This window comes from Schistocerca americana, chromosome 11, assembly GCF_021461395.2.
Source record: "Schistocerca americana isolate TAMUIC-IGC-003095 chromosome 11, iqSchAmer2.1, whole genome shotgun sequence".
Lineage (NCBI taxonomy): Eukaryota > Metazoa > Arthropoda > Insecta > Orthoptera > Acrididae > Schistocerca > Schistocerca americana.
Genome location: NC_060129.1, coordinates 46,159,639 through 46,172,290, shown reverse-complemented (window position 1 = coordinate 46,172,290; position 12,652 = coordinate 46,159,639). Strand labels below are relative to the sequence as shown.

Here is a 12,652-nt window from a genome sequence, read left to right as displayed (position 1 = left end):
TGTTTCAGTGTTTGTATGAATTGCGAACTGGATAACAGGAAGAAACGACAGATTTGCATCAAATTCAGTTTCAGGTTGAAGACAACTGCAGCTGAAACCCACCGCATGTTGGGTCAATCAAGAATATTTGAGTGGTTTAAGGAAGTCTGAGAATCTGTGGAAAATGAAAAATATTATAGTCAACTGTCAATATGCACACTACTGGAAATGATCACAAAAAGTGCGTGATGTGATTCACAAAGACCGAAGCAGACAATTCACAATTTTTGTAACAGTTTTGGGCTGTCATATGGCATGTGTCAACAAATTCTAGCCAAGGAACTGACAACAAGATGAATTGCTACAGAGTTTGTCCCTCACCTTCTCGACATGGATCAACAAAACCCCCAAAAAATTCGTGTGTGTCCAAAATTCTTAGTCATAACACGTGATAAATCTTGGCGTTTCACAGTCTTTTACTTTCACTGTTCACAACCCCCCCCAATATTACACAGTAACATGGCCAGTGCACTATTGTTTAACTTTCGATAAGCATTAGGTTGCAGGCAAACATCCACATATTGCTACAATAGTTTCCTGTTGATCATCTATGAGCAGTAAAAGCCTTACCACAAAGTTCACAGTTCTTGAAGAATAGAAAGGTACATATGGAGCAGACACTGTCATTGTCTTAACACGCGGCCTAATTGTGTAACACATACTCCACAGTTAAGTTGAAGCATTGCTGATGTTCTAACCAACAGAGGTCTCTCGTCTGAAACTCAGCCATGGACTGACTGTCTCATGACAAAAAAATCGGGCCCTTATATATCCTCACAATAATCGCTTTCTGGCCAAATGTTCTTTTAACCTAGGGAACAGGTGATAGTAACTGGGTGCCATGTCAGGACTATAGGGTGGGTGGGTGATTATGTTCCACTGAAACTGTTGCAGGAGAGCAACGGTTTGCCGAGTGATGTGTGGGCGAGCATTGTCATGGAGAATGTGTACACCCTTGCTCAACATTCCTCTTCTCCGGTTCTGAATTGCCCATTTAAGTTTTTTTCAGAGTCTCACAGTACCTGTCAGCATTAACTGTGGTCCCAGCAATTCAGATCCGATGACGAGGTGAAAGAAGAGGTTCATAACTTTCTGAACAGCATGGGGGTGAGCTGGTATGACATGGGCATACAAAAACTGCCACGGTTTCTGCAAAAATGCATTGATAGAAATGGTGATTATGTCGAAAAATAGCTAAATGTTCAAGCTGTGAACTGATGCAAACCACTGTAGAAATAAACAGGTCTATGTATCCATAAAAAAAACAGGAGACCTTACTTTGGAATTACCCTCATATTTAGCGACATGGAATGTGAGAACACTGAACAAGCCTGGAGGACTGCAGAACCTGAAAAAGGAAATGAAGAAATATAATGTGATGATGGCGGCAATACAAGAAGTGAAGTGGAAAGGAAGGGGAGTATTAGCTGGACACACACACTGTTTTACAGCTGTGGATGCTCCCCTGGAATTTTTATCTTGTGCTTCGAATGACTAATGGATGGTTTCCCTGTGCTCTGTGTGTTTATGAAACAAGGGACCGATGACCTCTGCAGTTTGGTCCCTTTAATCCTCAAACCAACCAACCAACAGCTGTGGAAGCAGAGGATATGGAGGCACAGGTTCTCTGGTTGACAATGCTGAAAAGGTTGCCACATTGAACTTTAAGCCTGTTAGTGAAAGAATCTGTGTATTACGAATGAAAGCCCGTTTCTTCAATATATCCTTCATATGTACGTATGCACCAACAGAAGACACAGAATCAGTGGAAAAAGATGTATTCTATGATCAACTGGAGCAGGAAATAGCAAGGGTGGCAAAGCATGATTTTGGGGTACTTCAATACTGAAGTAGGAAAAGAAATTACATACAGGAAAACAGCTGGTAAGGAGAGTCTGCAAGAAGTTTCTAATGATAATGGCATCAGACTAATCGATTTTGCCATGGGCAATAACATGATTATTAAAAGCACATGGATGCAAAGGAAGGATATAAGGAAAGTTACATGGAGCTCCCCAGATGGGATCACAAAAAATCAGATTGATCACATACTCACAGATGGATGTCATGCTTCAAATATATTAGAGGTGGATAGCTGTTGTGGTGCAGATGGAGATAGTGATCATTATTTGGTAAGAATCAAATACAGACAGAGGATAGCCAATTATAGACAGACTAAGAAAGTGATCATGATACCAAGTTAGAAAATGATGAAAATACAGTACAACAGTATAAAACTATCTTGACAAATAGACATGATGAAGCCAAAGGACAGGCAGGAGAGGATACTGAAGAAAGATGGGAAACAGTTAAAGGAATAATACACGAGGCAGCTGAAACTGTACTGGGCAGAAAGAAGCAACCGAGAACCCAGAGCTGGTTTGATGAAGACTGTAGGAGGAAGACAGAAGAAAGAAATCAGGCAAGAAAAAGAATGCTGCAGAGGAGAACAAGAGGTACTGTAGAAGAATACCAGGCGAGGAGAAGGGAAGCAGATAAGGAATGTAGGAGGAAAAAGAGAGAATTTGAAAAATGGTGGATCGATGAGTTAGAAAAGAGAAATCCTGCTCAAGAAACAAGGAAATTCTATACGAGGGTTAAAGATATAAGGAAAGGATTCCAACCCAGAGCAGTTTTCTGTAAAGATAAGGAGGGAAATCTGATTGGAGGAAAAGAGCAGATTTTAGACAGATGGGTGGAGTATTTTAGTGAACTACTGAATCCAGAATCAGAAAATGAAGGTGGGGTAGATGATGGTGGCAGAAGAGAGAGAGCAGGAAGTAAACAGAGATGAAGAGCACCAGCGATCAGTAGCAGAATCCACACTGGAAGAAGTTAAAGTTAATGTCAAGATTCTTAAAAACAACAAAGCTCCAGGAGAAGACAATATTACAGCAGAAATATGGTGGAGAAAAACTATTAAGGGTTTTGCATGAGATTATAGTGGAAATATGACAGAAAGAAAATGTGCTGAAACAGTGGATTACAGCAATACTCTGCCCTATACATAAGAAACATGACAAAGCTGACTGTGGGAATTATACAGGAATTGCACTACTCTGTATAGCATGTAAAGGACTAGGAAAAATCATGGCTGGGTGGTTAAGAACATACGTAGAAGAGTATCTAGGAGACTACCAGTGTGGCTTCAGTACTAATAGATCCACTACAGACCAGATTTTCACTATCCGACAGGTCCTGGAAAAATGTTACAACATCGACGACCACCAGCTGTTCAATAACTTCAAAGCAGCTTATGTTAGTATCAAAAGGGATCAACTTTGGTAAGCAATGCAAGAGGCAGGAGTCCCTAACATACTGATAAGATTGGTTCAAATGACTCTGAGAAGAACAGTATGCAAAGTAAAGATCGAGGGCACTTTATCGAAGGCATTTGAAGTTAACCACGGACTGCGGCAGGGTGATGTGCTCTCCACCATTCTGTTCAATGTCGCCTTTGAGAGTGTAATGTGAAAGACACAAAGCAGCAACCCTGGGGAATACTGTTTAATAGAGTGACTCAGGAGCCTGCATATGCTGATGATATTGATTTGTTGTCCAGGAGGAAACAGGACCTGGAAGAAAAGCTTGAAAAAGTAGAAAAATATGATGCGGAGATGGGGCTGACCGTCAATCAATCAAAGACCAAGTATATGTTGACATCTAGGAAAAGATATAGTGAAGGAGAAAGAAGCATGACTTTGGACAGAAAAGAAAATGAACACTGTGAGAGCTTTAAATATCTTGGGTCACTGGTAACAGAGAATAATAATATGGGAGAAGAAATACATGCAAGGATTGCAGCTGGTAACAGGAGCTACTTTGCACTGGTTAAAGTGTTTAAAGCTAGGAGACTTAGTAGGAATCTGAAGCTGGTGGTGTATCATACACTAGTTAGATCTGGACTATGACACACAACGATGACGAGCTGTTGCTGAGATGGAAAGGGAAGATACTTAGGAAAATCTATGGGCCAGTGAATGATAGGAATTTTTGGAGAGTCAGAAATAATAAGGAGATCAGAGAGTCGTACAACAAACCAGATATTGTGACTGAAATAAAGAGTAATAGACAATGTTGGTTGGGAGATGTAGAAAGAATGGTGGAGAACAGCACAGCCGAGAAAGTTTTCAAAGGAAAACCTGGTGGACATCGTATAAGGGGCAGACCGAGGACCAGATGGCTAGACAACTTGGAAGAGGACTTGAGACGAATGGGAGTGAGAAGATGGAGAGCCAAGGGAGCCAGCAGAGAAGAGTGGGTGGAGATTGTCTGGGAGGCCAAGCCCCCATAAGGGCGTAGCACCAAGGAGTAGTAGTAGTATTCAGGAGGTTGATACAATCGTATGATTTTCGGTTCATACTTCTGCAATGCATACATGCAACTGTATCAATTTCTGGCATCAGCATGCCTTTACACATTGAAAAATTGCTCTGTGGTCAGAGATGCCAGGTGCGGATTGCAGTTTTAAGCACACGCTGAGCAAGCCTGTGGTGATTGGTGGTCTGGACAACAGAGGGCAGAGTAAGCCGTGTAGCTAGAGCCAGGCGCTTGCTAGTTGTGGACTGCTACGGCATCATCTGAGTGATGGGTCAGTGGACTGTAGGTGCTGTTTAGTTGGCGGATGACAGGGAGCGCATCACATTGGAATTAGCACTTCACGCTCCTCCAGATTTTGGTGAGTGTCAGCATTATTTGGAATCTGAACTGGGCCATTCGCCATTTCTGGAACAGTGATTTGTCCGTCAGTGATCCGACTCTGGTCGTGTGCAGGATCACTCTGTAAATTGAGCCGTTTTCAGTTTTTCCTATTTCCTCTGGGACACATCACATCGGATGTTGCGCCAAAGAGTGAGTTGGGCTTATTATTGACATTAGTGTCACAAAATTGTACCCTGGCAATATTCTGCAAATTTCCAAGGAAATATGGCTAATTGGATTCTTTTCTGATGTAGGCTTTCCAGGTTGTGTAAATCATGTTGAATTATGTGCATGATATTCTAGACAAGTGATGTCAGCTTCGGGGCATTTCGTGATTATGGGTACACGTTCTCAGGTTCCACTGGACGAAATTTGCATGTAAGGGAGCTAATTAATTTCTGTGATTGCAGAGCTTTCAATCAATCCAGTCAAGGTTTAACTGTATTGTTCCAAATTGTTCAAGAGGCAGCACTAACACAAAATTGGTGAAGATAGCGATAATTTGTTGTTTGCGGAGTTTGTCCTTAGCCTGGGACTGTAGGAAAGTGAGCCATGTATTGATGTATCTGATACTGATGAAAGGTGATTTGTGTGCGTCCACATTAGCATGTTATACTTCAGTGAATTCTAATTAAATTTTGTTATTGCTTCATGTGTACCTGCCGTAACGTTTGTTTTCTCACAACTGGATTGGTTGAATTGGTGTTAAGTCATTCACATGTCAGTATCACTATGGCCAGTGAAAGTGTTTCTGAATTTATGCTTACTTTGTTTAAAAAGAATACCTCGGATGAGTTTAAATTTTTAAGGATATTGGTTTTAATGTTTAAATAAAAAGCAAACTTGGGCAATCTAGAATTTCAGTGATTATCCTAAATACCTTGAATCATTGCAATTTTTTTAAAGGTTATTGGTTCTCTTGTTAAAGGGAAAGGATATTTTGGGTAAATTGGAATTTCAGTAATTACCTTTAAATATTTTGAGAGATCTTACATTCTAATAAATTTGCATGATTCACAATTTTAAGGAAGTATGAATTTTCAGTATACCCGTGTAAACAAAGTAAACCAATAAATCGTCAGCTACTGTGCTCAGCCACTTGCCACACCAAGACTGTTATGTTTTAGCTTGACCAGCTCCAAAGGTTACCTTTCGCTTTCAAATCCTTAAGAGAAGGCCTCAGAAGTAAAGCAAGAGATGAAATCACTACTTGAGCTTTCAAACATGTAATATTACAATTTAAAGGAGCAAGTTAAATAAATAAATAAAATAAGATATTATGTTCATCAGAAGTAAACCATCAAGGAGCACACTATCAAGGTACTGGTGTCTCAAAAGGAATACATGGGTTTTAAGACTTTGTGGTATTTATTACATTCAACTTACAATTATAAATAATATATCAAATTAAAGAGAAACCCTACAACTTTTCTCACAAGTGTTCAATGTGAGCAATATTAGTCACACATCAAGTTGATAGGCGAGTTCTTCCGAAACCTCTCAAGTTGATAGGCGAGTTCTTCTGAAACCTCTATCAGCATTTCTGGACTAACTGTTACAAGAATCCCATTTCTTAAGTCGAGTAGAGCAACTGGTAGTGGAAGCATGTACACGTGACCCTTTATGAACACCCAAAAGTAAAAATTGCGAGGCGTTCGTACAAAATGAGCTCTGTCATTTGTCCCCTTGTGGGCAATCCAGAAGTTGGGTACAACATCATTTAACCGATTGTGTACAGAGTTACGCCAAGGAAGCAGTGCACCATCTTGCTGCCAAATAAAGTTTCACAGATCAGCAGACCTCAACAAGGAAAGAGCCACAGTTCTACTGTATTAAGATAAGAGACACCAGTTACAGTTGCTTGACCGCAAAAGAAAGGCCAATTTCTGCTGGGATATGACACAAAAAACTTTGAGTTTAGGAGAGTCTTGTTGCTACTGCACCACCTCATGGGGATTTGCTGATCCACAGATGCGCACATTAGGTGTGTTCACATTTTCACTTATGTGACATGTTGATTCATCACCAAAGACAACACAATCCCAGAAATTTTTGTCATCATGCAGCAACATTTGATTTCAAAAGTTAACACATAAGTCTTTAGTTCTCGAACAGCTGCAGACAATAAGGATGTAGTTGTCTCCTTAAAAGTCTCCACACAGCCATCACCGGAACTGCTAATTCACGGCTAACTTTCGAAACTGATTTCTCAGGGATATGCGTGAAAGACTCTCACTTGTTTAACATGTTGTTCTGTCACTCTCGGTTGTCGCATACTCTTCCCTTTGCCGTAGTTATACAAACAATACTGTTTTGAGTTGTTCTTTCATTTGATGTATTATTTATAATTTTAAGTTGAACATAATAAATCTTACAAAGCCTTAAAAGCTCTATATTCTACATCTACATTTATACTCCGCAAACCACCCAACGGTGTGTGGCGGAGGGCACTTTACATACCACTGTCATTACCTCCCTTTCCTGTTCCAGTCGCGTATGGTTCGCGGGAAGAACGACTGCCGGAAAGCCTCTGTGCACGTTCAAATCTCTCTAATTTTACATTCGTGATCTCCTCGGGAGGTATAAGTAGGGGGAAGCAATATATTCGATACCTCATCCAGAAACGCTTCCTCTCGAACCCTGGACAGCAAGCTACACTGCGATGCAGAGTGCCTTTCTTGCAGAGTCTGCCACTTGAGTTTGCTACACATCTCCGTAACGCTATCACGCTTACCAAATAACCCTGTGACGAAACGCGCCGCTCTTCTTTTGATCTTCTCTATCTCCTCCGTCAAACCGATCTGGTACGGATCCCACACTGATCAGCAATACTCAAGTATTTCATTTTGAAATACTGTGAATTTTATTGAAGATAAGGGATGTTTGAAGATGAAGTGTCACAGGAAGCTGTCAAAATGGTAGCTTTCGCTGCCTGGCAACATCCTATCTCATTCTGCACAAGACTCGGGCAGATATGCTGCTTCTTCTATCAAATTTTGCTCGCACCAGACCTGTATTCTGCTGCCGAGACAGCAAGTGACTTCTTCCCCTTTCCTCAAATGAAGAATTCATAATTTGGTTGGCATTTCTAGAATGACAATGTGAGTTTTGAGGAGGAATGTTTCCTGAACTGTCAAAAAGCAGACTATTACAACCAGGGTTTCGGCTTAGCTACATGTTTTGGAAAATGTGCTGCACTGAACAATGAACACAGAAAGACAATTGTTTTCGAGATGCAATAGTAAAACTTTCAAAAATATTCCAAAATAATGAATAATCTTCAACCTGCCATCCACGTAGGTTTCCCAGGGTTTGACAACAAACTGACTTCGTTCCAGAAATCTACCCTCACAACTGGCCCGACAGCTCACCAGTGGCAACTTCACTACTGACAGCAAATGGGATGACGCTGACACTATGAACACTCAAACTGCAGTGCAACATCTTACTGACCCTCTACAGAGATCCGAGGGCTCTGAACACCCATAGCAGGTGTGGAAGAATATAAATCGCATCCACACAGGACTCAAAGTCTGTGTGTAAACAACCTGCACAAATGAGGTAAGCAGTGCAGCCCAAGGTGTGACTGCGGGACATTGAACCAGACCGTCTGGCACATTGTCAAGGAGTGTAAATCGACAGCCTACACGGGTGACATTTTCATCGAAACACCGTTAAGACTCGACTGGATAAGGAGACTGGGCATTAGCATATAACAACTGTTTTTTAATGTATCATTTATATATATGTCTTATTTATGAAGTCTGGCTCCTCAGGCGTGCGGTCAGCAAGGCCGACTGCCACGCGTAGAGCTCAGATTTGATGCCTGCAACTGTTACGGGCTCTTCCTCAGATGGAGGAGTGGTACGAGATGCACTGAGCCTCACGGGGCCAAATGAGGAGATACTTGAGCGGCTGGCAGTGTTTCCGAGGCCGAGAAACCCGACGATGATCAGTCGAGCGATGTATTGACCACATGCCCCTCCATACTGCATCCGATGAAGCCATTAGCAGAGGATGACACAGTGGTCAACTGGGCCTGATAGGCCTGCGTAGGGCCAAAACGCAAAACATTATCTTTACCTTATTTATGGATTTACTGTTACCTTATTTATTTATGTATTTTTATATATTCTTCAGTGTATTTGTGTTTTTGTACATGCAAAATAAGACTTTATGATTAACCCCTCATAAAACATACTTCTTTGTATATTTCCCGATCTTAGCAAAGTCTTCCAAATGTTGATGGTCATGGCATTCTGCATTAAAAGGAAAATAACTGTCGAATCTGAAGTTTGGCTGCAAAGTGAATACAATAGTATCTCCACAATTATGAAATGAGGTTGCTTTGACCTTAGGGACAGCCATGGCTGAAGGTCCTATGGGCATTGTTATTAACCACCTACAACTCCAGTTTTTAATCAGCTGCCATTCATTGCTGAAATGATAATATATTACCATAGATACGTTGACAGTAAGTACAAATATGTGTCAGACACATACAGGCCTTTACAATATTAGGATTACAGTATGCACACATGCCTTCTTCTTTGCAATATGTATCAAAAGTAATAATATAGGCTACATTAAAAGTACACATATTTAAAGAATAGCTTGTTTAGCTATTGCTTAAAGTATATTGTTTCTTTCTTCACATTAATACTGTCAGTATTAAACACGTATTTTCATTAACTAGGCTACCACTATTGTATAGTAATTGTATTAGTCTTAATCTGACCTATACTGCACAAACAAGCAATCATTAATTAAATCGCCAATTGTCAGAACAAATACTTTGGAAAAAGTTGGTGCTGCATCCATGGTTACACAAATGGAGTTCACTGATTTCTGCTTGTTTAATGTTACAAGACTACACTGATAATTATATGTAACTGGCACCTACATACTGAAAGAAAAAGGGCTTCTTTCTAATCAGTTTATTTACTTGTCCTGCTGCTTCCAGCAGTGTTCCATTCTTGAACTCAAACAAAGAAGCAATAACTAATAATTAATTTTGTAATTTTCTTGTTTTACCTGTACCAATGGCTTTTTAAAAATATTTCCATCTGTATGTAGACACCAACTTAAACTACAAAGAAAAGCTCCGAAGTCTACATTGAAATCATTTCTGTGTAAACCATAATTCAAATGAAACTGGCTATTATTCGCTACAAGTTCCACAGATGAATGAATATACCAGGAATCGAGCATCAAACTCCCAATACACTTGAAGAGTTCTCTATAATAAGGATGGTTATTTTCTTAGACAATATCCTTATTACTCAGTTTTGTGATTAAAGCTATTATTATAAATATTTTATATTAACGAATACCATATTTTTTACTGTAACTTTCATTGTTTACATATACCAGTTGTACAGCATACAATTACTTGACACTATGCATACACAATACTAATGAAATACAAAAATTCAATGATTTTTGTCTTGGAAGTTTACTGGATAAAAATCTGTTGTAATACTATATTGTTGGTACAGGTTTTGTAAAATTTTATGGGTTGCAATTTGTATTGTACACATATGAAAAATCAATATCATAAAACTAAAACGACAAATGCAGTAAATAATTACGAAACTTATACATCTAACTGTAACTTGTTTGCAGTATCTGTACAGTGATAAAACTACATTACATGCAGGTAAATGAAGTCTCTGTACAATATATCTACAACTCACATAAAACAGATAGGCCTAAACACTTTCTTACAAGAAGTGCATACTTCAAGAATGACAGGCTCCTACATGTACTCTACAGTTCAAGCACTGAGACCATATTAACAATAACATTCTGTGTTATCAACCCCACTGCACTAATTAACAGTCTGTAATTTTTCTGTATGTGAGTACAATTGTATTCTAGCTTGTAGCTTCTGAATAAATCTTTTCAGCACATTCATTTTCCCGGTACTGAACGAATTGTGGGGAATATATGGATAATCCAGCATAATAAAGGAGATCATATGTTCTCAGTACCAGCAGAAAGCGTCTCTGTACATTATCCAAAGCGTATACAAACCACACAAAGCTCCAAGAGATTGCATTGAAAGTGCCATGACGCATATTATAAAATCTAGTCTCAAAACATAAACTTGCCATGTTAACAAATAAACTGTTCCAAGAACAGAAAATGGACACAAAAATAACGAACAAATAACTGACTTAAAATCATCTTCCCCTAGATTTCCTTTCATTGCCATGTACAGCCTCCCTGTTTCGGTAATAGTCAAAAACACTATAACTAACAAGTTTGTGTAAAGATAATCTGGTGGGCACGGGAGGGAAAGAATTTTTAGCGCCGTCGTTCCTATTTCGCACACTACAAAGAAAGCCATAAAATATGAATTCCAGTGCAGAAGTATTTGATATGGAAGGAGAGGTTCGAAAAATATTACACACATGTCGGTCTTCGTGAAGAACATATTAGCTCTTGTTACGAAAGTACTCATTTTTTCGGCGAATGTTGCCATCCCTTACGAGGCACCCGACAGTAACTACCGTCCACAACAGCAAATTTATTTTTAACTTAAACGCAACAACAGAGCATGCAAAAAATTGTCTTCTGACACGTGCAGTAAAAATTCCACAAGAATAAGAAAATCGAAAAATATGAACGTCACCAAATTTTTAAACTAACGCTAAATTTTCATTTTACCCCTCCCGCACATTTGAATAACGCGGTAACCATAGCAACAAGCAAGTTTGTATTGCTCAAAGATGCTTGAAACCAAAGATCTCTCATCCGAGAGAAGCCCTATTATCGAATTTACGCAGAAACCAAAATTTTGCACGTCCGCATGGCTACTAAAATTGCTTTCAGAGTCCACTACAAAAGTGGTCGGAATTTCTACTGGCGCAGTTTTCAAGGTGGAGTCAACTGAAAGCTGTTGTATTCAACTTTTGGAATATGGCCTATTAATTATTATCATATCCCTGTCAATTCAGCTACATGCGCATTTCCAGACAAATTTGAAGCCACGCTGAGTAGGTTGCCGGTAGAAAAATTATGTGAAAAGATCATTATTTCTGTTGATCTGTGAACAAACATTTTCCAATGTGCATAGTGGCGCACAAGATATGATGTGTACAGTGCATTAGACTCTATGGAATATACATGTTCCGTGTTTGTTGATGGGGCAACGTAATATAATTTGGTTGTCAAATGTATTAATATGTGTTGTGCAAATAAAGCATAAGTTTATTTTGTCCCTGAAATAGTTGTTACCTGTCATTTATCTGTGTTAATCTGCATAAACTACAACAGGTTATGGGCCCAGGTGCTGGATTAAAGCGAAACAACAAGCTTTAAGGTGACTATTTGCACAAGATGTGCGCGGAAGTTCGTATAAACTTGGATTGTGTACGCTATACGAAGAAGAAAGTAACTGTAAAATGAGTACAGCACACATACCGCAAATAGAGCGGCTTGTAGGGCGCGAAAATTACGCGACCTGGAAATTTGCCGTTGAGGCGTATTTGCACTTGGATGACTTATGGGACGTGGTAAACGGTAAATTGGCACCTACGGAATCAAGTTTTGCTACTAAGGATCGGAAAGCGAAATCAAATCTAATCCTTTTGATTGATCCAGTGAATTATCTTCACACAGAAAAGGCTATGTCAGCAAAGGAGGTAAGGGACAAACTGAATAACGCATTTGATGAAGGTGGTTTAAGCAGAAATGTAGGATTACTTCGTGAGCTCATAACCACAAGATTGAATAAGTATAAAAGGGTCGATGAATATGCGAATAAAATAATTTCAATCTCCAATCGTCTGAGGAATATTGGTTTTGAAATGTGGATGAATGGATTGGAACTTTATTGTTAGCTGGACTACCAGAGAAATATTCGTCAATGATTATAGGTTTGGAAAGTTCGAGAATATCCATTACA

The 12,652-nt window shown here is 39.4% G+C and overlaps 1 protein-coding gene across 1 annotated transcript; it reads right to left on the bottom strand.

The window, feature by feature from the left end:
- Window positions 1–10,205: 10,205 nt before the first annotated feature.
- LOC124554123 (transmembrane protein 216-like) lies at window positions 10,206–11,406 on the bottom strand. Its single transcript, XM_047128185.1, has one exon. It carries the CDS (start codon window positions 11,225–11,227, stop codon window positions 10,727–10,729), a length of 501 nt encoding a protein of 166 aa, XP_046984141.1. The 5' UTR covers window positions 11,228–11,406; the 3' UTR covers window positions 10,206–10,726.
- Between the last annotated feature and the right edge of the window lie 1,246 nt (window positions 11,407–12,652).

Excerpts from the sequence above, each read along its gene's own strand:
- LOC124554123 (XM_047128185.1), bottom strand. The coding sequence starts at position 11,227 with ATGGCAACATTCGCCGAAAAAATGAGTACTTTCGTAACAAGAGCTAAT.